At 45.1% G+C, this 25881-nt stretch overlaps 1 protein-coding gene across 4 annotated transcripts in view; it reads right to left on the bottom strand.

Annotated features, from left to right (window-relative positions):
- The window catches only part of KCNK10 (potassium two pore domain channel subfamily K member 10), a 136243-nt gene that overhangs the window by 15071 nt on the left and 95291 nt on the right, over window positions 1-25881 (bottom strand). For all 4 annotated transcript variants that reach the window (XM_068252244.1, XM_068252242.1, XM_068252245.1 and 1 more), the window contains exons 3-5: window positions 18930-19047; window positions 13310-13470; window positions 2400-2586 (exon numbers count right to left, since the gene is read on the bottom strand). In XM_068252244.1, the coding sequence (XP_068108345.1) occupies window positions 2400-2586; window positions 13310-13470; window positions 18930-19047 (466 nt within the window). The remainder of the gene's footprint in view (window positions 1-2399; window positions 2587-13309; window positions 13471-18929; window positions 19048-25881) is intronic.

A 25881-nucleotide genomic window follows, 5' to 3' on the forward strand; every position in this document is an offset into this window, starting at 1 on the left:
CATTCTGACATTTACCACATGGTGACATTTTTACTGCTGGCAGGTGATGTCACTGGAATGAGATGCTGCTTGCTTTTTTGACAGCTGTAAACAGCTGTTATTTCCCACAATGCAATGAGGTTCACAGACAGGAAACTGCCAGCATCATGGCCCTCAGAATTTCTTGTGGGAGGGGTTTCACCACAATATCAGCCATACAGCGCCCCCTGATGATCTGTTTGTGAAAAGGAATAGATTTCTCATGAGAAAGGGAGTATTAGCTACTGATTGGGATGACGTTCAATTCTTGGTCATGGTTTCTCTTGAAGGGTGCCCATACATTGCTCAATTTTGCAGGTCAATCAACCTGCCAATCCGAAAATGTTATAGTCAGATTGGCAGGTCTGACAATAAAATTGTCCGCACTGTGTGGGCAGGTAAAAGATCACTCTCTGTTCAGATTTGAGAGGAGTGTATCTAATGATCGATCTGGTGGCAGATTGACTAATGTATGGTCACCTTAACGCTTGTTTCATCTCATCATTCTTAAAGTGTACCTGAGGTCTCGGGATAAAAAGTTTTCATTCTCACCCGGGGCTTCCTCCAGCCCCATGAGCACTTATCCCTCGCTGCCCTCCTGATTGAATCCGTTTGGACGCAATTAGTCCTGGTAATCTGGCTCAGTTGCACCAGTCCCTCCGGCCGAACGGAGGCACACGGGACGACGGCGAGGGACACATCGGTGCACACGGGGCTGGAGGAAGCCCCAGGGGAGTATAATGTCTTTTTATAACAAGACCTCAGGTTTACTTTAAAGTGCCCATTGACTGTACAATGCTATATAAACGATCAAGTCGAAGGTAACCAATGGGTCAATATAGGCTATATTTCGAACACTACTCGTTTAGATCACAACTGACTAAGGCTTTTTTGCCACTTCGATAGACAAAAAGGCTTTACAAATGATCAATAACGGGATCATTATAAACGTGTAGAGGGCTCTGTGGCTTCTACACACATACGATCTGTTCACAACATTGGATCGAAAAAAGAGAATCGGTCATATACAACTGAACTGTTAGTGAGCATTTTTAAGCCTACACTCATCTCATCCTGTCTCAGGACTCACTAAAACAACTTTGCCCCATGTTGGCACACAGTTTTGCATTTACATTGATGCATAAATGGGACACTATGCAGAAACTATGTCATTCGCTACAACAGAATGATTTAGATCATCTTCTCAGCTGCCAACTGTTTTTCATGCGCTACTTAAAGAGGAACTTTAGCGAAAAGAGAAAAACAATAAATCGATACATTACAAAGTGAGGACTTAAAAAAATGGAAGAGAGAACAAGAAATGATTGATATTCGCCATGTAATTTATTCATCTTGTTTGATCCCCAAATAGCCTGCATGTCATCATCTTTACTACTGGCAGACATGGAAAAAAGAGACAGCATCTACTCCGTTTATCTAGAACCACACCCCTTAACAATGCGTTGGGCTAAAAGGTTGTTTTTTATATGTATACAGTATATATGCACAGAGGAAGATACTGGTTGCTTAACAGTTGGAGACAACTGTTATTTCCCATAATGCAACAAGGTTTATAGACAGGAAACTGTCAGGACCATGGTCATGACATCACACTGTGGGAGGGGTTTATCCACAATATCAGCCATACAGACCCCCCTGATGATCTATTTGAGAAAAGGTAAAAATTTCTCATGAGAAAGGGGGTGTTAGCTATTGATTAGTATGAAGTTGTATGCTTGGTTACAGTTCCTCTTTAAGGACTAACTCTTGACCTGCAGGAGGCAGAGGTTAATTCATATGGCACATCCAAGTAGTGCTTTTGCCATATAACAAAAGTACTGCTCAAATGTGTTGCTCACCGTAACAAATTGGGCACCCTGTTAACATATGAATACCAGCAACATACCCAGGCAGCATGGACTATGGTTCCACCTTTATTATTTCAGCATTTGTGGTGTATGTTGTAAGGTGGCATGCTAAGTCAGCCATCCCTCCCAAGCACTGTGCTCTGTGCTGCCAAGAGTGAATACACACATCCAATTTTGATTGGCTAACCACTGGTCAATTTTACCACCTCCGTGTAGTTTGAGAACTTGCATACACAAGCTGTTCCAAGTATTCAAAATCTTTTAGCATACTACGTGGAAGTGGATCTGTGGACATGCTAAATGGGAGTGTAAGCCTGCTCTAATCACTTGATCAGTGGCAGGATGCTCAAAAGAGAAGCATGTCTGATGCGCACGTCCCTTTAGGTGCTCATTGAAGCTAGGATCCATATTAGAAAACTAGGATGATGGACGGACATGGTAAAACATGACTACCATCTCTTTGCTGGGAATTGCGCATGCAGGATGGTGGGACTATGCCACTATTGCACTCACCTGCCACGTAGTCCCCAAAGCCAACAGTTGTCAGAGTCACCACCACAAAGTAGAGGGATTCCAGCCCGGACCAGCCCTCGATCTGCTGGAAGATGACGGCAGGGATTGCCACAAACACCAGACAGCCGGCCACGATGAACATTATGGTGGAGATCACCCGGATCTTCGTCTGACTCACCTGCACCCTCTGGAGACAAGAGACAGATACATCTTTATCGGGGGAGGAAAATAAATCAAGGTTTTATTTGTTAACACAGTTAACTCAGTAGGTTGAGACAGGGGCATAACCAGGGCTGGATTTTAGTCTTTACCGCCCAAGGTCACTGTCAGCAGCCGCCCCCTTTCAGTAATAGGTAGCCAGATGACCCATCCCCCTCCCTCCAGTATAAGTAGCTAGATGACCCATCCCCCTCCCTCCAGTATAGGTAGCTAGATGACCCATCACCCTCCCTCCAGTATAGGTAGCCCGTTGACCCTTCCCTCTAATGAAAGCAGCCTGATGACCTGCCCCTTCCCTTAGTATAGGTAGCCTGATGACCCCTCCCCCCTTCCTTCAGTCTAAGAAACCAGATGATCCTCCCCCCCCCCTTCCTTATAGATAGCCTGATGACCCCCGCCCTCCAGTATAGCCAAGTGACTCCCTAGTATAGGCTGCCACCCACCCGCCCTTGATCCTGTGGTGCCCTAGGCCATGGCCTATGTGGCCTTGGCTTAAATCCATCCATCTGGGCATAACTAGCATGTATGGAGCCCTAGGCGAAAATAGATTGCATTTGTTCCTTTAGGTCCATAGCCCTCCCCACCCCAAGGGACCACGCAGTCAGTAAGCAAACATCCCACCATGCAGAATAGCACGTGTAATATTTCCTGCTTCCAGTGCAGCGGGTCTCCTCTGTGTATCACAGCAGCAGCACTCTCTGCTGCCATTAACTGCCTCCCTATCACATGACATGACCAATGCAAGTCATGTGATCGGGAGCTCGGCAAATGGCAGCAGAGAGTGCTGCTGCTGTGATACTCAGAGATCCGCGGTGCTGGAAGCAGGAAATATTATGCTCCCTGTGCTACTCTGCATGAAGATGGGAGGAGGCAGGGCCGGGCCGAGGCATAGGCTGGAGAGGCTCCAGCCTCAGGGTGCAGTGTAGGAGGGGGGCGCACAATTCATTCAGCTGTCATTCCTAATTGTGTATGAAGCAGAAAGAAATAAGAAAAGGGTATACATGGCAGTGACTGCAAGCCAGATAACTAGAGATTAAGGCGTTGGGGAGGTTGTGGGCCCTGTGGCGCCTCTTAGTCTAACAGCAATCAGTCAGCGACAGCTGGGGTGGGAGGGGTGGAGGGGCGCACTTTGCTGTCTCAGCCTTGGGTGCTGGAGGACCTTGTCCCGGTTCTGGGAGGAGGAGGGGCCTCAAAGCCCCTGGGCTATTGTTACGCACGTGGGTTGAAGCCGTTTTTTTATGTGCATTTTTTTTCCTCTTGGGCAGGAAGTGCATCACTAGGATTCCCGTCAGTCCGTGGATGAACACCGTAAAAAAACACAGAGCTCTGTCATTTACACGACGTATGTCACCCATAGACTATCACTACCAGAGCCTGATTTAAGCCAAGGCCACATAGGCCATGGTCTAGGGCACCGCAGGATCAAGGGGCGGATGGGCAGCAGGCTATACTAGGGAAGTGGGTAAGGGTCACCTGGCTACCTATACTGGAGGGAGGGGTGGTCATCAGGCTAACTTTAGGAGGGTCATTTGGCTTCTTATACTAGAAGGAAGAGGGGAGGGGTCATCAGGCTATCTAAACTGGAGGAGGGGGGTGGTCTGGCTACCTATACTGGAGAGGTGGGAGGGGGGAAGGGTCATCTGGCTGTCTATAATAGCGGGAAGGGTCATTGGGCTACGTATACTGGAGGGAGGGGGAAGGGTCATCTGCATACCTAAATTGGAGGAGGGGACATCTGGTTACCTATACTGATGGGGGGCGGATGCTGACAGTGGCCTTGGGCGGCAAAGAGTGCAAATCCGGCCCTGATCATTTCCCCAAGCACCGTGCGGTAAGCGTGGTGCTTGCGGTAACGTGCTGTCGCCCTTACGTCAGCTCAGATACTTCCGGCGCACCGCAAGGGACCGCAGTGAGTGTGTAACTCTCCATAGACTTTCATTAATCATGCCTAGCGTTTTTTGGAGCATTTGTGTAGCAGATTACAAATATTGTTACAGTAAAAGCTGTTACTGAACAGCTTCTGTAACAAAAACGCCTGGAAAACCGCTCTGATCTAGCGTTTTCCAGAGTGGTTTGCGTTTTTCCTATACTTTACACTGAGGCAGAAACGTTTCTGCAAGCCGCAAACGTGCTGCAGGAGGCACGTTTGCGGTTTGCTAAAAAACGCAAACCGCTGGTGTGCACCATCCCATTTAAATACATTAGCCAAGCGTTTTCACAGGCGGAAGCGGTTTGCGGATCGCTGCAAAAACCGCTCGGTGTGCACTGGGCCTCAGTAGGTTGAAAAATGTAAATTTTAAATGCATTTGGTCAGAGAAGAAAACTACCACACGTGACAAGAAAGGCATCATTTATGTCACACTTGGAATTATTACCTGGAACAAGGGAGGGACTTTGCTTTTTAATAATCTTTATTAGCAATTTCAAAGACGATACCTGTCCTTGGCCAGATATTTTAAAAAATTAACACCGATGCAATGAATGTTTAAGAGCCAGATTGAACTCGCCCTCACTCCACCCATCTTTACTAGAACCCGTGATTATGTCATCAGCAAAGGAAAACACCCTAATCCGCTGGATAATGCCCCGCCCACCACAAACTCTCAGGCTACGTTTCCACTATAACTAGGCGAATCCGCATTGAGGCCTGGAACCCACTACAAAAAGCTATCGCTACTCGCAATCGCTAGCGTTTTGTATGAGCAGTTTGTAAGCGATTTCATGATCGTTTTAGGGAGCGATTTTAGAAAGTGTAATCAATTTGCCAGCGGTTGTGTAGCGATTAGCGTTTTAAAGTCTGATTGGTCCTTTCAATTATTTTGTTACAGTGTACATTAAACCTCCTGGGGGATACAATTATATCGCCCAGGAGGTGGCGCAGCACTATTTTTAAAATTTTTTTATTTTTTAAATCATGTAGCGAGCCCAGGGCTCGCTACATGATAGCCGCTGTGCAGCGGCATCCCCCCACCCCCTCCGATCGCCTCCGGCATACAAAGCAAACAGGAAATCCCGTTCAGAACGGGATTTCCTGTTTGGCTTCCCCCGTCGCCATGGCGACGATCGGGATGACGTCATCGACGTCAACGACGTCGTGACGTCAGAGGGAGTCTCGATCCACCCCTCAGCGCTGCCTGGCACTGATTGGCCAGGCTGCGCAGGGGGTCTTGGGGGGGGGGGGGGCGGCACGGCACGGCGAGTAGCGGCGAATCAGCGCGGAGCGGCGGCGATCGGTATATACACGCAGCTAGCAAAGTGCTAGCTGCGTGCAACAAAAAAAAAATTATGCAAATCGGCCCACCAGGGCCTGAGAAAACCTCTGTGGCGGCTTACCCCGAGCTCAGCTCGGGATTATCCCCCAGAGGGTTAACTTAAAACGCTAGCAAAATCGCTCCGTGCAAGTTTTGATGAGCGATTACGCCAGCGATTATGTACTTTATATTGAAGCGCAAACGCTAACAATATGCTGCATGTCCTGCGTTTGCGATTTTGCTAATCGCAATCGCTTCTGTGGAATTTGCACCATCCATTTACATTGGCAGAGCGTTTAGGGAAATTGCTAGCAATTTCTCACACTTCCTAAACGCTCAAAGAAATCGCTCTATTGGATTCCAGCCCTGAAAGAAACGCTTGCAGATTCGCATGCGTATGCGAATTTGCGGGCGTTTCTTTTCAAGCGAATTCACATGCGTAAGCATTTTGTTTTTACCTTGTCCTGTTGCCATTCATTGCTATTGACTCCACACGCGTAACGTGTATGTGTTAATGTGAAAATGCAGAAACCGTGCAGGAAAATGGTTACAGAGGCAGACATTTTTTGTTTTTTTCGCCTGTGGCGGGAAGTGAATTTTGCCTGTAATGGAAACAGGTCCGTTGAAATACATTGCTATGCGAATTTGCATGCAGATAATGCAGATAATATGCATTTGCCATAGTGGAAACGGACCCTCAGACATTCATCACTCCTCCTAAGATCTGCTTCTCAGGCTAGGAACTGAGATACATAAAGCAGAGCATGGCGTTGTGTCAGGCAGGCTCCTTATCTCTGGCCCACGAGAGCTGATCCACAAACCAGCAGTTACACACGTCACCTTGCATGCTAAAACATTTTTGTGCATTACAGGACAACTGCCGTGGTGGGCCGAAATTTCACATCGAAATTCGCAATGACGCATCGTAATCGTAATGCGAAATTTTGGAGAAAATTGTAATTAATTTCGTATGTAATAGTATTTCAAAATTTCACGTAATTTTGTTGCGTAATTTTTTTGAAATTTCGCATAATTTTGTGCCAATTTTAGAGGTTAATAGCTAAGCCTCCATACATGCGATTGACATTAAAATTGCGCCATATGTTACGCAGAATAGTGGGAATAAGTCGCAAAAATAATTTTTCAAAAAGACCTTGTAGTTTTTGAGAAACTCGATTTTAAAAATGCAAAGACAAATGGTTTTTAAACTAATTTTTCTAAATTTAAAAACCATTTTTTACGTGCATTATTAAAATCAAGTTTCTCAAAAACTATAATGTCTTTTTGCAAAATTCTTTTTTGACTCGTACCTGCGATTTTCCTTAACATATGTCGCAAGTTTGGTGTCAGTAGCCTGTATGGGGGTTTTGCTATTAACTGCTAAAGTCGGCAAGAAGTTATGCGAAATTTCACGAAAATTACGCAACAAAATTACGAATGACTACACGAAATCAATTGAATTTGGAAATCGTAATTACGTATAAGCGTAATTGAAAAAATGTAAGCGAAATTGTAATTTGTTGATTACGGTCATAACTAGACAACTGTAATGAGAGGGTTATGGAGGCTGCCATATTTATTTCCTTTTAAAGGGAACCAGAGACGAAGCACCCTTCTGTATTTTACCATATATATCAGTAAGAACATTAGAGAAAACACCTACCCTGCTCTCCGTTTCACCCTCACTGCTAAAAGTGTCTGTTATCAGCTGTGATAAGAATCACGGACTGAGCATTCAGTCTGGCTTTGCAGGGAATAATTATAGCTGAGTCATTACAGCAGAGCCACAAGGGGGCAGGCTTGGGCTTGAAAAGACACCAGAGAAGACAGACTCAGCTATAATCTTTCCGTAGCAAAGCTAGACTGAGGCCTAGTGCACACCAGAGCGGTTCGGCTGCGTTTTGCGATCCGCTTGCGGCTGCGGATACGCTTGGGTAATGTATTTCAATGGGCTGGTGCACACCAGAGCGGGAGGCGTTTTGAAAAAACGCATACTCCCGGGGTGAGGCATTTTTTGGATTGCGGATGCGTTTCTGCCTCAATGTTAAGTATAGGAAAAACGCAAACCGCTCTGAAAAACACCGGCGTTTTTGTTACAGAAGCTGTTCAGTAACAGCTTTACTGTAACAATATATGAAATCTACTACACCAAAACCGCTACACAAAACCGCAAAACGCTAGCTGAAACGCTACAGAAAAAGAAGAAAAAGCGTTTCAAAATCTGCTAGCATTTTGCGGATCTGCTAGCAGTTTTTGGTGTGCACCAGGCCAGAGTGCTCAGTCGGTGATTCTTATCAGAGGTGATAACAGATTAAAGAGACACTGAAGCGGAAAAAAAAACATGTTATAGTGAATTGGTTGTGTACAATGAATAATTACTAGAAGATTAGCAGCAAAGAAAATATTCTCATATTTTTATTTTCAGGTATATAGTGTTTTTCTAACATTGCATCATTCTATAATATGTGCAGATTACACAACACTCAGCATTCAAAATGATTCTTTTAGAGCAGTCTGTGAACTAATGACCTCTCCTCTGGCAGAGAAAAAGTAAATAGTTCAGGAACAGTTCAGATAATAAAAGTTAGAAAACAGCCCTCTCCACGACTTTGAAAGTCGTAGAGCTTAATGGCTTTTTTGCATAGAGATAACAACTGAAGTTTCTTAACTCTTCCTGTACTGGAAACAATTAGACTGATGTATCTGATCTTAATGTTTTATTTCTTAGCTGTACTACACATACAAATCATAATGTCATAATTTTTTTTTTCTCTTCAGTGTCTCTTTAAACAGAGAACAATGAAACAAAGAGCAGGTTAGGTGTTTACTGTCATGTTCCCACTGATTTATAAGGTAAAATACAAGAGGGTGCTTCATCTCTGGTTCTCTTTAAAGAGAACCCGGGGTGTGTTTAAAGAATGTTATCTGCATACAGAGGCTGGATCTGCCTATACAGCCCAGCCTCTGTTGCTATCCCAAACCCCACTAAGGTCCCCCTGCACTCTGCAATCCCTCAATAATCACAGCCGTGCTGTGAGGCTGTGTTTACATCTGTAGTGTCAGTCTCAGCTGCTCCCCCGCCTCCTGCATAGCTCCGGTCCCTGCCCCCGTCCCTTCCCTCCAATCAGCAGGGAGGGAAGGGATGCAGGCGGGGACCGGAGTTCTGCAGGAGGCGGGGAGAGCAGCAGACTGACACTATAGAGATAAACACAGCCAGCTCTGACAAGCTGTTTGACAGCCACGCGTGGCTGTGATTTATGAGGGATTGCAGAGTGCAGGGGAACCTTAGGGGGGTTTGGGATAGCAACATAGACTGGGCTGTATAGGCAGATCCAGCCTCTGTATGCAGATAATATTCTTCAAACTCACCTCGGGTTCTCTTTAAACAATGGCAGTTGCCTGGCTGTCCTGTTGATCTATTTGGCTGCAATTGTGTCTTATTTAACACCAGAAACAAGCATGCAGCTAATCCTGTCAGATCTGACAATAATGTCAGAAACACCTGATGTGTTGCATGCTTGCTTCAGGTCTATGGGTAAAAGTATTAGAGGTACAGGGTCAGCAGGACATCTAGGCTAGTACTAGTATTGTTTAAAAGGAAATAAATATGGCAGGATCCATATCATATCCCTCTCATGAGAGTTGTCCTTTAAGTCTTATCATTGAAAACTGAACGTCTGTTAAATGCAGGGCTGGTGCTTCCATGGGGTCAAGCTGGGCAGTTGCTTAGGGCACCAAGCTGGTTAGGGGCTCTATAAATCAGAGACTGTAGAGGTCACACGTTTACTGTTAATCCAGTATGAGAATGTAAGGGCCCCCACATTCATTTTTGCACAGGGTCCCATTTTATCTAAAACCATCCCAGGGTAAGAGCCCTTTTCCACTCGCTGTGATCGGCTTCAAAAAGTGAAATCCAGACAATTTTGCCAATCGCAAGAGCTCCACCATTTACACGTAAATCATGCTGCTTATTGGCCACTAGTGCAGATTGATTTTCCCCGAACGCAATCACCAGCTTGTGCGATTCTTGTCGCGATCACACTTGGTTCCCAAGTCTACGGTGCAAACGGCGTCAAGTGGAAATTGCTGCTTGCACGGTTGCAACTGGAGGATAGCTTTGGCGAGGGCACAGGGCGGGTGCAGGGGGCTGGTAGAAACCCCAGGTAAGTTAAATTCGTTTTTTTTCCTTCAGTTTAAAGGATACCCAAGGTGACATGTGACATGACGAGATAGACATGTGTATGTACAGTGCCTAGCACACAAATAACTAGGCTGTGTTCCTTTTTTTCTTTCTCTGCCTGAAAGCGTTAAACATCAGGTATGCAAGTGACAGTTTCTGTCCGGGTCGGGACCGGGTCAGACTATAGCATAACCCTCACTGATAAGTAATTACAGCCATAAAACACTTTCCTGTCAGTAAATGGCTTCTGAAAGCAGAAAAGAGATTTAAAAAAGGTCAATAATTCATAGATTTTAGCTCTGGCATACTTCAATGAATGTATCATTGAGCAGAGACAATAAAACAGTAAAAGCTGAAAAACTAGATTTAAATATAAGATAAAACTTTGGGATAGCTAAAAAAAAGTCATTTTTAGGAGAAGGAGGATGGATACAATTGTTTTTCTCATCAGTTTATTTTCACCTCGGATGTCCTGTTATTTAAGTTCCCTGCAAATAGTGAGGGTGGGGCATTCTAGCTTTACATTTAGTGTGCCTTTACACCGATCTTGTGCTTTCCGACTGCATTTTTTTAAAAAAAAATTGTATCTGTGAATTTTTTCATATCCTATTTTTTTTCGCTTGCGTATTTATGCAAATTTTGCATTCAGAATTTTTCCATGAAGTTTATTTACGTTGGAATGTGAAAATTTGCATTTCCACTGATTTGCATTGAATTTGAAAACAGAGTAGGTGCACACATAAGATAACATGAAAGGCTGCTTTTTATGTCATGTGCATATTTTTTTGAGTGCTTTTTTTTCTGCATTTTTGCTGCATTTATGGTGCGTTTGCGTTAGCGTTTTTTACCGCACATGCATTTTTCAAGCGTTTTGCATGCGTTTTAATGCGTTTGCATATACAAAACGCATATGCCCTTTTCATACGATTTAGGCCTCTTTCACAGTGCGACGTTAAAGTCACACGTTAGAAAATTTTATAACACAGACTAACGCACAGCAATAAAAAGTCTGTGCGACATTCACAGTGCACACGTTGCGTTGTGTGTAACGTGTAGCAATATTTCGAAAGTGCTGCATGCTGTGCGTTTAGCAATACATTTGCTGCGTTGTGTGTTGCACATGCTCGGTAAGGTTTTAAAAAAATAAAAAATGTAACGCAGGAGCCGTTTTCGTTCCATCACTGTGCGATGAAAACGGCGCACCAAATGCAGGGCTAAAGAATGTACTATAACGTCCAAGTTATAGTCTTTCAATGTGTTGCATTAGGGGCACGTTATGCGACCTTAACGTCGCATCAAATGCAACGTCCCACTGTGAAAGAGGCCTTACAATTGCTTTTTATGCAAATTAATAGGAAGACGACAGGAAGCGGAAATGCATCACAAAACAATTTTTTTTTTACAAAAACGCATGAAGCCGAATGAAAAACGCATACCATTGTGATTCCATTGATTTTGATTATAAGCATTTTTATGCGTTTTTGCATATTAGAAACAAAACTAGCGTTTTTGAAAACGCGCGCATAAAAAACTCATATGTGATTTTTCCTGCGGCCCAATGCTAGAGTTTCCGCTAAGTGTGCCCCTAGCCTCACACTACAACGTCAGATGCAATGTTGATGACTTGCGTTAGCGAGCATGAATTTGCAAAAGCGCACGCAAATTCTGTCATGTGTGAAAGGGGCTTTGGTCTGCTCACGTCTTGTAAGGTGACAGGGGTCTTTGTATTTTTTAATGTGCAGAATAAATATTTTTGCAACGTACATGATGTATGCAAATTAGCCTTTATGCAAATTAGAACAAGTAATTTCCTTGAAGGAAAGGTCGTAATTCACGACAGCTTTTAACATTATTAATCCTGGGCCTCGGGGAGGCTCTTTAGGAGAGTTGATGGAGGAAAAGACAGAACGTGACCGCATGTCTTCCCTCAGCAAAAGGCTCGAAGTCCTTCAATCCCCAAAGCCTGAGATTCTGCTGTATGTTTCAGCATTCCCAGCACAATTCATTGCATCTAATTCTGTTACTGTTACCATGGTGACCTGACAAGGGCTTTCCTCCGCAACAAACGCTACTGAGACAAGGGCTGGTCCACTCACATGTGTACAAAGGGGGAATCCGACAAGGACAAACTGGCCTACAGAGGGGGAATCCCACAAGGACAGACTGGCTTACAAAAAGGGATCTCACCAGGAGAGACTGGCCTACAAAGGGGGAATCCCACAAGGACAGACGGGCCCACAAATGGGGAATCCCACAAGGACAAACTGACCTACAAAGGAGGAATCCCACAAGGACAAACTAGCCTACAAAGGGGGAATCCGACAAGGACAAACTGGCCTACAAAGGGGGAATCCCACAAAGACAAACTGGCCTACAAAGGAGGAATCCCTCCAAGACAGACTGGCTCACAAAGGGGGATTCCATCAGGACAGACTGGCTCACAAAGGGGGATTTCATCAGGACAGACTGGCCACAAGGGGGGATTTCATCAGGAAAGACTGTGCCACAAAGGGGGGATCTCACCAGGACAGACTGTCCCACAAAGGGGGGATCTCACCAGGATAGACTGGCCTACAAAGTGGAATCCCATCAGGACAGAGTGGCCCACAAAGGGGGGATTCCATCAGAACAAACTGTACTACAAAGGGGGATCCCATCAGGACAAACTGGCCTTCAAAGGGGAGGGATTCCATCAGGACAGACTGGCCCACAAAGGGGGGATTCTACCAGGAAAAACTATCCTACAAAGGGAGAATCCCACCAGGACAGACTAGCATACAAAGGGAGAATCTTCCCAAGACAAAGTGGCCTACAGAGGGGGAATCCCACAAGGACAGACCGGCCTACAAAGGGTGCCTCAAGGCATGCAGCATGTGCTGGACTATCCTGTCAGAACCCCAAGCATGCTTTGCAATGTAAAAAAAGCAATTCTAAAGTTAGCATTCACTTATTTGCAACCTTAGCAACAGCATTCTGTTAGGAGTACTGTTGCCACTAGACTGTCCATACACTTCCAATGTGTTTCAGCATGAATTAGTAGGGAATAGGGATGGTCAATGAGATACTAATAATTCATAGTAATAAACGCAGCTTGGAAGGTGCACACATTTGCATAAAATTAACCTAAAATTTGCATCCACTCGGAATTTTAAGCATCTCATCTGCTGATGAGCTGCACAAAGCAGGAGCCATTGCTATTCACATTCAGCACCTACACTATTTGATAGGAACACTGCGGAATGATTCTCATCATTTCTTACCTTGACCACTTTCTCCAGTCTGGCAATACTTTTCCCAAAGATGGTGCCGAGCTGATCGCCGATGCCGGCCAATAGGAAGCCAAAAAGAGGAATCCCGAATATGGCGTACAGAATACAAAATATCTTCCCTCCTTGTGTGCTGGGTGCCATGTTTCCATAACCTGATGGGAGGAAGGGGGAGAATTATTATAGACGTCCCAAACATACAGGTGTGGACAAATATGTCGGTACCCCTCCTCCAGGAAAGAAGAACTACAATTGTTGTCTATGAAATAGTTTGGAACTGACGGAAGTTACTGGCACCCATCAGTCTTTACCCCAATAATACACAAATCAGACGTTATTTTAGAGTTTGGATTCCACAGAATAGTTCAGTTCATAACAAAATGTAATAACACAAATGATAACATGGACAAAAATGGTGAAATTGTGTTATATATACAGAGGCGCCAGTAAAGAATAAAATATTTAAAAACAGTCTAAATATGAGGAGGGGGGAGGGTGTTACTGGTGGACTTACATCCCCACAGAAGAGATGAAAATTGTATCATAAAGGATAACGTTTATTTCTTATCCTCTATAATAAAACCCCTTTGTCTCTGCGTCCCGCGCCCCTGTGTGTGTGTGTGTTTTTGTTGTGCGCATGTGCAGGGAGGGACGCAGAGACACAGGAGAGGTGAGGGAATGACGCGGCAGGGGGGCCAGGAGGGGCGTGTGTGTGCACGCGTGGGCACGTGAGTGCCTGTCGGGCGCGCATAGCGGATGTACAGTGGATCTTAAGTGGATGTACAGCGGATGCACAGTGGATGTACGGCGGATGTACCGTCTTTTTAACGGGCTAAGGTCACTAGTACCAATATAATCTGCAACATGTTTTGCGGGTCTCTCCCGCTTCCTCAGGCAAGGTACAACAACTGAACAATTGAAAGGATTGGTTATGGTGCCTCTGTCTGGTGAAGTCCTCAACCCCACACATTGCTAACACTGCCTATAAAGCAATCGTCAGGATGCCCATTAATGGTGACATTTTTAGAAAACAATCGTACTTTTGTATTTAAAGGAAACCTAAGGCAAAGTATATAAAGGCATTTATAGTTAAAGGACACCCGAAGCGGAAATAAACTAATTAAATAAATGATTGTCTCTATCTTCCTTCACTTAAAAATGACTTTTTAAGATATTCCACAGTTTTATTTTATGTTTAAATCTGCTAAAAGTTTTAACTGTTTTATGGTTTTTGCTCAATGACACATTCATTGACGTATGCCAGAGCTAAAATCTATTAACTATTTAACCCTTTTTATCTCTTTCCTGTCCTCAGAAGCCATTTTCTGCTAGGAAAGTGTTTTATAGTTGGAATTTCTTATCAGTGAGGGTCACACTGTAGTCACTTCCTGTCTGAGTCAAGACTGAGTCAGCCACTTACATACCTGATATTTAACTCTTTCAGGCAGAGAAAGAAAAAAAGGAACACAGCCTAGTTATTTGTGTGCTTGGCACTGTACATACACATGTCTATCTCATCATGTCACATGTCACTTCGGGTATCCTTTAAAGTGAGTGCTAGAGAGCTCATTTCCTGCTTGGCCTGCAGCCAGAATGGAGATTACCGCCCACTGCCGCAGTAATCTCCGTCTGCTTTTTTTTTGCCATTGTGGTTACAGTGCGCACCGCTACGGCAGGTTGGCAGTGTGAAACCTGCAATGTCAGCTTTGGAAAATTCTATTCATTTCTGTCCAGCTGACTTCAATGCATTTTCACAATAAATAAATGAATTCTGCCTTTATGATAATTCGCTACATTTCACGAAAATTCTTATTTTAAGCAAAGCCAAAATGTCTAAATTCTCTTCTCAGTAACCATGGTGAGTACAGAGGTCCTGCCTGTCTCCCGCCCCCCTCCCCGCACAGCTTTGCCAATTACAGGAACTCAGATTACGCTGCGATTCTGCCTCCGATCTACACGGAATAATGAACCCGGCAGGCTTATTGCGATTTTTTTGCCATCGCTCTCCGGATTGCCTCCCTGGGGGACCTCAGGGCATCAAACATGAAGGTTAAACTGATTTCATGCTTGTTTAAGGGTCACCACAAGACGCTCACGGCATCCAGCGGTCTCCGGATATTCCAGAAATTTTAAGGAAAATAATTTAACTGGGATAATAAGCCCAGCGGGAGGATCAAGGGAGGTGAGGACTGCGGTATTCCAGGAGAATCCTCTCATCCTCCCTCCACACATCTACAATAACTTTGAGCTCAGATCACTTTATGACATTAGCCTGAGAAGAAATTTTCAGCAAAAAGTTACTTGCACACCTGGAAAAACGGAGCATTTGACCAATCTGCAAAAGCACAGCTGAACTGAAGTCAAAGGTCTGTGCACACTAACCCTAATGATATACACTGTAGATATATAAGTGTCTCTATTGATGTTTCCTTTTTACCTCCACCCTGATTCTGTGTGTTCACTTTCTAACCCCCACCACACCATATTGTAAATAAACCGCTGACCAAGACTTAATATGATGTATACCACCTTTTGCTTTAACCCTGATTCTGTGTTTTCTTCTGTTCACCTAACCCCTACCACACCCAATTATAAGCATAGCGCTGATCACTGCTTACTATTATATATACCATACATTATATATTCTCTATATTACAATACTATATAGGAGAGAACAGAGGCGCCAAAAGGATAAAAGGGGGTTTAAAGGAGCTTAAAAGCCAAAAATTTGGTAATTAGAGGAGGCAGTGATGGACTTACCTCCTCCAAGCAGACACAACACGACTGTACATTCAGTCTATTTATTAACAAACTCCAGATAAAACAAAGCAACGCGTTTCACGGGTCAGCGCCCGCTTCCTCAGGCAATAGAAAATGGAGTTACAGCATCTAGCAAAACAAACAACACTCGGCACCTCTGACAGCTCCTTTAAACCCCCTTTTATCCTTTTGGCGCCTCTGTTCTCTCCTATATAATATTGTATCCACCCTGGGTGGAGGGTTGCGACCCTTTTCTACTATCTACCGAGAGCGACTTCTTATTCCTGAGTGGGGTCAGAATAATCTCCCCACCTGCCTTTACAGTGGTTGCCTATTGGTGACCCATGCTTGTTAGTATAGCAACTATTACTCTTTGTCATTACCTCCTTTGTCAATACATACTACACTATTGGGGCTCTTGGTGTTCCTCTGTCATCTCGTTCGCTATATTACAATACGCACACCCGTCACTCCGGCTCTCGCCCCTCCCCTGCCCATACAGAATTTCCGTACCCCTATCTTACACCCCCTACTTTCCCCCCACCCCCATAACCCCCCCCCCCCCCCTTATTCACAGCACTTGGCTTGCATATGGTTTTACAATTTGAATATACTACTCCTTTACACCCTATAAATGAAACTAGATATGTATACGTGTTCTTATGTCCGGATACACACCAATATGTGCCTTTTGTCCCCAGTCGTGTACTCCTATCCTTTGTTGCCTGATGAAGCAGGTTTAGGCCTGCGAAAGTGACACTGCCTATTTATGGGATATGCTGCATTTTTTTTTTTCGTATTAGAGAGATCGCCAACATTTTGCTGGGCAGGCCTACTTAGACTGCTGTTAAGTTCATGTAAATTTGGCTCCACCCATGACCACACCCACATCCGGGTGAATGGCCACACCCATTCTCTGGCTGCAGTGCCCAAAAATGCCCCGGATCTCTATTCCTAGCCCCTGGTGAGAATTTTACATGCCCCTCCCCTCCAAGCACCCTATACATGATTTATATAGCGCACCAGAACCTGCCAAGGACAGCCACAGTGTCAGAGGTGCAAGAAGGGGACGGGGAACAGCTTGTTATTGATTATTATCATTCAAAGCATTTATAAAAGTGATCATTATCAGCATAAGACCAATAAAGAGCTAATACTGCAGTTGAGGGAAGGTCCTACGGGCCCCCTCTGGCCCAAGGGCCCCAGTGCAGTCGAGACCTCTGCAACCCCTATTGCTACGCCACTGAGTATTAGCTGGGGGGCCCATCGCAGATTCTAGGCATAGATACTGTCGCCCCCCCTGCCCCGCCCCCTTTGACCACAAATTTACCGTCCTGTCCGATCTGTAATTTTGATAGATTTCAACCGCAAAGCGATCTGTCAGCCATGTCAGGGCATCAATCTCCATCTCCGTACAGCGATCGAATCTGCTGTGCAAAAATCGATTGGTGTACGGGTCCCTTTACTTGTCTAGCTGTAGCAACTGGCGACTTTATTCATTTACAGTAAAACCCCAATTATCTGGCACTAGGAATACTCATTCAGGTTCTGGGGCCCCAGGCTTCTTAGTTATGCCACTGTACTATGCACAAGAATATTCATTTGTTTTCAACTATTTTAATCGGACGTGTGATTTTATAGCACACGACTGAATACACATGGCATATAAGACTTTTAAAATGGCCGTTCCCCAGTTGCAGTTTTCTGGCTTGATGTGCAGGGGTGTAACAATAGACCCTGCAAGGGATGCAGCCGCGGGGGGCCCAGAAGCCGCAGAGGGCCCGTGGGGGGAGAAGTTTCTTCTCTCTGTCCTGAGAGACTGACAACTAAGAGCACAGAAAGAAAAAACGTTCTGCTCTCTGCACAATTGTTCTAATGACTGCATCTGCACAGCCACTGATAAGGAATTCTACACAGTTTTGCAAACAAATATTTGTAGACCGTTCCTATTCAGTGGGCAGAAGGGTCTTGTGTACAACGCTGCTCGACCCCTTCCTAAGTGCTGTGTACTGTAGTGATGCTTGAGGAGTATGGACAGAATGAGTGTAATAAGCTGAGGCAGTGAGCACCCTCATCTGTCGGTTTTCTGCACACCATGGGGTTGATTCACTAAACCATGCTAACTCATAGCACGGGAGTGCTAGCGTTTTGCGCACGTTACAACGCGAGTACCGGCTTTCACGTGTAATCGCGAATTTTCACGCACAAAATGTTCACGTTTGCACACGAGAATTCGCGATTGTGCGTGAAAATGTGCGATTGCGTCCAAAAAACATTACGCGCGTGTCATGCAAAGTTTCGCAGGAGGGCTCAGTGATTTCTAGTTACGCCCTTGGTGATATGTATTGATGGGCGGAATTTAAAGAGGAACTCCAGTGGAAATAATGTAAGAAAAAACGTGCTTCATTTTTACAATAATTATGTATACATTATTTAGTCAGCGTTTGCCCATTGTAAAATTATTTTAAATCCCTGATTTACATTCTGACATTTATTACATGGTGACATTTTTACTGTTGGCAGGTGATGTAGCTATTTCCCACAATGCAACAAGGTTCACAGACAGGAAACTGCCAGGAGTACCTCAGTACTCAGAGCTTCCTGTGGGAGGGGTTTCACCACAATATCAGTCATAAAGCGCCCCCTGATGGTCTGTTTGTGAAAAGGAATAGATTTCTCATGTAAAAAGGGGTATCAGCTACTGATTGGGATAAAGTTCAATTCTTGGTCGGAGTTTCTCTCTAAGGATTTTTCTGCTTATAGCCTCCAGACATCATAGATTAGCCCTCATAGCTCCTCCCACCACTATAACAACCACTAATCAGAGGGTGAACAGCACAAGGACGACACTCACCTATCGTGGTGATGACCGTTCCCGCAAAGAAGAAGGCGCTGCCCAGGTCCCAGTGGCTGCTGCTGTTGGTGTAGTTCCCGATGGGATTCACCCCGGCGTTGTCTGCATCGATGGCTTTCTGTAAAGGGACGATTCACACATATTCAGAAATTCATTCAAAATTCTTCACTGGTATTATTACATCAGCAACCAATCAGCTTACAGCTTATTTTTGTCAGAGCTTATAGCGATAGTTCAAGCATTAGCTGGAGAGCTTATAGAGAGAAACTGTGCGGCTTTATTTAGTCATAAAGGTTGCCCCCTGCAGCTGAGAAACAGTACTGCATCACAAAGTGTATAAATAGCGGTGCTGAAGGGAGATCTCCTCAGTGGAATGCTGAGAGCCGGGTGATTAACCACTCCTTTATGCTTTGCTCAGGACTCTGCATAGGGAAGAAGGGGGGTACTCTGGGAGGGGGGAGTGACCTGCCTTTCCACCATCAGGCGCCTGCAGGCATGTGCCTGCAGTGCCTTATGGTAAATTCAGCCCTGTACACACAAATACACACTTATTATAGGTGCACCAGAATCTCCTGCAAATGCAGCTCACACACAATACCAATCTGCCATAGAGTTTGTATGGAAAGGTACCCGTTAACGGTACTATTTATCCTTCAGATTTGTTCTTTTGATGCAATTTGAATCATCTATACCAGTGATGGCTAACCTTGGCACTCCAGCTGTGACAAAACTACAAATCCCATCATGCCTCTGCCCCCGCCCCCCAAGCTATGCTTAGAGCTGTCAGAGTATTGCAATGCCTCACGGGACTTGTAGTTCTACCACAGCTGGAGTGCCAAGGTTAGCCATCACTGATCTATACTAACTGGAAAGGCAATTATCAACTGTTCCCATTAACGGAATGATTAAAGAAGATTTTACATTCTGATTCGATGCCTTCTGTCAGCGGGGTGATATTTTCACACTATAAATAAATAAAAAAAAAATACCTTTTCACACTCAATACATTTCTTGTAAGCCAACAGCAAGAAGGAAAACACTCAGAATAATGTTGGGAGCACTTTTTCACCTACTTTTGTGGTGCTGTTTTTCAGTTGCAGAGAGCTGAAAAGTTATTTTAAAGAACAGATTAAAAATGATCTCCTAGGAGAAAACTCAGGAGAAAAAGTGAATGAAATTGAATTAAAGGGACTCCAAGCACCTCCCATGGGTATGCCTTTAAAGAGAACCCGAGGTGGGTTTGAAGAATATTATCTGCATACAGAGGCTGGATCTGCCTATACAGCCCAGCCTCTGTTGCTATCCCAAACCCCCCTAAGGTCCCCCTGCACTCTGCAATCCCTCCATAAATCACAGCCACGCTGCTGACAAACAGCTTGTCAGAGCTGGCTGTGTTTATCTCTATAGTGTCAATCTCCTGCTCTCCCCGCCTCCTGCAGAACTCCAGTCCCCGCCTGCATCCCTTCCCTCCCTGCTGATTGGAGGGAAGGGACGGGGGCAGGGACCGGAGCTATGCAGGAGGCGGGGGAGCAGCTGAGACTGACACTACAGATGTAAACACAGCCTCACAGCATGGCTGTGATTTATGAGGGATTGCAGAGTGCAGGGGGACCTTAGTGGGGTTTGGGATAGCAACAGAGGCTGGGCTGTATAGGCAGATCCAGCCTCTGTATGCAGATAACATTCTTTAAACACACCTCGGGTTCTCTTTAAAGAGAACCAGAGATGAAGCACCCTCTTGTATGTTACCTTATAAATCAGTGGGAACATGACAGGAAACCCCTAATCTGCTGTTTGTTTCATTGTTCTCTGTTTAATCTGACTGTTATCACCTCTGATAAGAATCCCCGACTGAGCACTCAGTCTAGCTTTGCTACGGAAAGATTCTAGCTGAGTCTCTCTTCTCTGATGTCTTTTCAAGCCCAAGCCTGCCCCCTTGTGGCTCTGCTATAATGACTCAGCTATAATCATTCCCAGCAAAGCCAGACTGAATGCTCAGTCCGGGATTCTTATCACAGCTGATAACAGACACTTTTAGCAGTGAGGATGAAACAGAGAGCATGGTAAGTGTTTTCTCTAATGTTCTTACTGATATATATGGTAAAACACAAGGGTGCTTCATCTCTGGTTCCCTTTAAGCCAGATGACTTCCAACAAAGTCGTGCTATGACCCCCTAGAGGAGCCTCTTGCAATGGCCATGCATGTCACTTCCTCTTCCTGCTTCATTCAGTGATGCACTTCTCTAACAGAGAAGACGGGTGACCCGGAAGTTATAACATAGCCAAGATGGCAGCCGTGATTTTTAAATTGAAATCAAACGAAAGCTATTTGGTGTAGAATGGCGTTTCAGGCATCAATTGAAAGAGTAGAGCACAAGCTACTGAAAGGTATGCATCTTTAAGTACTTTGCAATACTGGTCAGAGTCTTAAAAGCATACCAATGAGAGGTGCTTGGAGTCCCTTTAAATAAGGTCTAGTTGTGAGGGAAAGAGGGACACTGGGAGATCATCAGAAAGCGCGGTATTTCTGCACGCTGCAAACCATCTTCACTCTTCCCCCGCATCCTATTTAAAGGTCGGCAAGCCGAGAGTTTTTCTGAAGCCTAAAAACTGTCAGATTGCGGAGCGGATCCCACTCAAATCTTTCTCTCTGTCTGATCTCTTTTCTTCGCTTCTGCTGCTTCTGAGGGTGACACTGTGCACATGACAGCCTAGAGTTCTGCGCCTCGAAACCACTTCCTAAAAATAATTCTATTTCAGCATCGCGTAAATTGTACAGACCATTAATGTCTTCATCTTATCCATCCTATATTCTACAGGTAACTTTCCGCTCCGGAACGTGTCGGCCTATCATACTCCAGCTCTGGGCCGCAGCTAATGGGGGAATAGAAAGGATACAGCCTGGATTTATTAATAAGAGTTCTCACGACCGGCGACTGCCATCACACAACCATCAGTGTGCTAGCCTCTCAGCAATCCTCACTATGGCTAATATAAACAAAAGTTTTCTTTCCTAAAACAGAAAGAATTTGCGATAATTCAGGTTGGAGTGAGCTTGAGATGTCTCCCAGAGCAACACTGCTGAATATATGCAAATTAACCATTATAATCTGCCCTACTCCATAGAGCCATGCACTGATGAGGATCAAACAATCCGAAACAGTCTGTATGCATGTTGGATTATTCTGGCTCTGTACAAATTAACAAGCTGACACATCATTGCATTCCAGCGGTTCTGGAGGTGTGTTTAGCTTCTAAGGGTACAATGGTTAATTTGCATATATTCAGCAGTGTTGCTCTGGGAGACATCTCAAGCTCACTCCAACCTGAATTATCGCAAATTCTTTCTGTTTTAGGAAAGAAAACTTTTGTTTTTCTTAACACCTTAGTAAGGGGGCTTTTAGTACCATTGTAGTCCCTTACACACTCCAATGAGTTCTGGGTCACCATGAGCTTTCTGGTTAGTCTGTACCTTATGGCTAATATGACCCGGTAAGCTGTTGCAAACTCTACTGGGCATACTTGAAGTGATGCAGCTCGCATCAGGTCATGTGACACCTGTGTTAACTATTGGATATTGGGTGCCCAAGAGGTGAGTTGGGCACCAGAAGCACCTACCACATAGGGATCAATGGTTGTAGCCAATCATAGACGATCCCAGCTGCTCCCAGGTTCACAATATGTTTGATGATTAGTTAGAGGTTAGGGTCCCTTCCAGAAGGATGACCTCATCACGGTGGAAGGGTCCAGTACGGAACACTCTGTATACAAGCTGTTTTTGGAAGCTAACATCCTCTATTAATGTTACTTTGGTGCATTTTCAAATGCAAGAAGTGTATCTAGCCTATAATTAGACTCTGCACAGCTATGCTGGTAGTCATTCAGATGCAGCCTGCTTTGGGTAGCACTGCCACCTCTCCCTGCTGTCTGTAAGTTTACCTTATGGCTAGCTGCTCACATTTGCCATTTAATATTTGCATTAAAGTTTTCTTCACAGTTTAGGGCACTAGTGCATAGTTTAGCATCTGATTTGAATACAAGGTGTGTATGTTGCCTCTAGGGGGCTCTGCACGCCTCTGGTAGTCATTTCAGATGCGGTCTGGTTTTAGTATGCACTGCCAAATTCTTCCTTGTAATCATAAACGATTGAGTACAATTAGCAGTTGTTTGAACGCCGGGGTTAGGAGTTACATTTTAGGCCCTTACGGAGGGAGGGGGGGGGTTGGGGGGGGGGGGTCTCTTTAAGCTCTTACAGGAGGACTAGGGTTAGAAATTAGGGGTGTTGGGGGTTCTGTTTTGACACTTCTAGGGGGAGGTGTGGTTATGGTTAGGCATTAGGTAGGGGGATTCTTTTAGGAACTTACAGCGGGGGTTAGAGATAGGAATTAGGGGGTCGTTTTAGGCACAGGGAGGAGACAGATAATGGGTGTCAGAAGTGCATAGTAAAATATTTATTTAGTAATTTATTTAGTAATAATATATATTTAGTGGCGGCAGCGCCCAACTCATGCTGCAGCAGCGCCGCAATAGGTACCCGATGCAGCTTGCCTGGACTGTTTAAGAAAAAAAACAGCTAGGTGGTAAAAAAAAACCTGCAGCTGTCACCTGGGTCATATTAAAAAACAGCGGGGTGTGCTGGGACTGGGAGGATAGTAAGTTGAATAGCGGGAGCATTTTTTATCGTCTGTCGAGACTCGCAGCCCCCGCAGCTGGCAGTGCTGTGATTACAGACGCCCCGCCATTAACACACCTGCACTTTATGCATTACGCTGTGTTCCCCTCCGCATTACAGTAACAGCCTGGATGAGTCATCATCAGCATCAACTTTCATTTCACTTGCACAAAAGCAAAGACTGGAACGCTACATATAGAGGTATTGATCAGACGCCTAATGGACTGTGAGCAGCCAAGAGACGCATTCCCCTTCCTGTATCCCCGGGAATAAGACCTACCCTGAAAATAAGCCTCAGTGTGATTTTATATAAGCCCTGATCCAAACGTAACCCATAGTTACAGTTCACAAAAAAGTCAATTTAAAGCATACTCAAGGTGACATGTGACAGGGTGAGATAGACATGGGTATGTACAGTGCCAAGCACACAAATAACTATGCTGTGTTCCTTTTTATCTTTTTCTGCCTGAAAGAGTTAAACATCAGGTATGCAAGTGACAGTTTCTGATTGGTTGGACTGGGCCAGACTACAGTGTGACCCTCACTGATAAGGAATTACAGCCATAAAACACTTTCCTGTCAGTAAATGGCTTCTGAGAGCAGGAAAGAGATAAAAAGGATCAATAATTCATAGATTTGAGCTCTGGCATACTTCAATGAAGGTGTCATTGAGCAGAGACAATTAAAACTTAAAATCTAGATTTACAGTAAATATAAAATAAAACTGGGATATATACAATTGTTTTTCTCATCAGTGTATTTTCCCCTCGGATGTCCTTTAAAGGGAAGGTTCAGGGAGGGGGTAAAAAAAATAAAAATCAATATCCACTTAACTGGGGCTTCCTCCAGCCCGTGGCAGGCAGGAGGTGCCCTCGCCGCCGCTCCGCAGGCTCCCAGTGGCCGACCCGACCTGGCCAGGCCGGCTGCCAGATCGGGCTCTTCTGCGCTCCAACGACGGGCTCTTCTGCGTTCCACGTGGGCGCGCTGACGCCATCGGACACCCTCCGGGCTGTACTGCGCAGGCGCAGTACAGCCCGGAGGACGTCCGATGACGTCAGCGCGCCCCCGTGAGGCGCAGATTGGAACGCAGAAGAGCCCGACCTGGCAGCCGGGCCCGGCCAGGTCGGGTCGGCCACCGGAGACAAACGGGAGCCTCCGGAGTGGCGGCAAGGGCACCTCCTGCCTGCCATGGGCTGGAGGAAGTCCCAGTAAAGTCGATATGGATTTTTATTTTTTTTACCCCCTCCCTGAACCTACCCCTTATTAAAGGGGAACTGAAGAGAGAGGTATATGGAGGCTGTCATGTTTATTTCCTTTGAATCAATACCAGTTGCCTGGCAGCCCTGCTGGTCTATTTCTCTGCAGTAGTATCTGAATAAAACCAGAAACAAGCATGCAGCTAGTCTTGTCAGATCTGACTTTAAATTCTGAAACACTGAAACACTTGATCTGCTGTATGCTTGTTCAGGGGCTATGGCTAATAGTATTAGAGGCAGAGGATCAGCAGGGCTGCCAGGCAACTGGTATTGCTTAAAAGTAAATAAACATGACAGCCTCCATCCATACACCTCTTTCTTCAGTTCCCCTTTAAATAAGTGTTCGGGCAGCTACAGTATACATGCAAAAAAGTAATATCTATTGACTAGAGAAGGCAGCAGGACCAGGGAAAGCAGACACCTCCAAAAGACCCCAGCATGGGCAGCATGGTAGTGTAGTGGTTACCTCTCTCGCCTTGCAGCGCTGGGTCTCTGGTTCAAATCCCAGCCAGGCCAACATCTGCAAGGAGTTTGTATGTTCTCCCCATGTCTACATGGGTTTCCTCTAGGCCAGTGATGGCTAACCTTGGCACTCCAGCTGTGACAAAACTACAAATCCCATCATGCCTCTGCCTCCCCAAGTTATGCTTAGACCTGTCTGAGTATTGCAATGCCTCATGGAACATGTAGTTCCAGCACAGTTGGAGTGCCAAGGTTAGCCATCACTGCTCTAGGCACTCCGGTTTCCTCTAACATATTAAAAACATACAGATAAGTTAATTGCCTTCCCCCTAAATTGGCCCTAGACTGCAATACATACACTACACAATATAGTCATATGACTATGGGAGGGATTAGATCGTGAGCCCCTCTGAGGGACAATTAAAGGATACCAGAGCTGAAGGTGAAATGGCCATATGTAATGTGTGGGGTGTTAGTAGTAGATACTTACCGTGCCTTCCGTTCCCCTCCGTCATTCGCCGTTGTCCAGCTTCAAGCCCCGTCAGGCTGTCCCAGGCAACTC

The sequence above is a fragment of the Hyperolius riggenbachi genome, chromosome 9 (genome assembly GCF_040937935.1).
Source record: "Hyperolius riggenbachi isolate aHypRig1 chromosome 9, aHypRig1.pri, whole genome shotgun sequence".
Classification (NCBI taxonomy): domain Eukaryota; kingdom Metazoa; phylum Chordata; class Amphibia; order Anura; family Hyperoliidae; genus Hyperolius; species Hyperolius riggenbachi.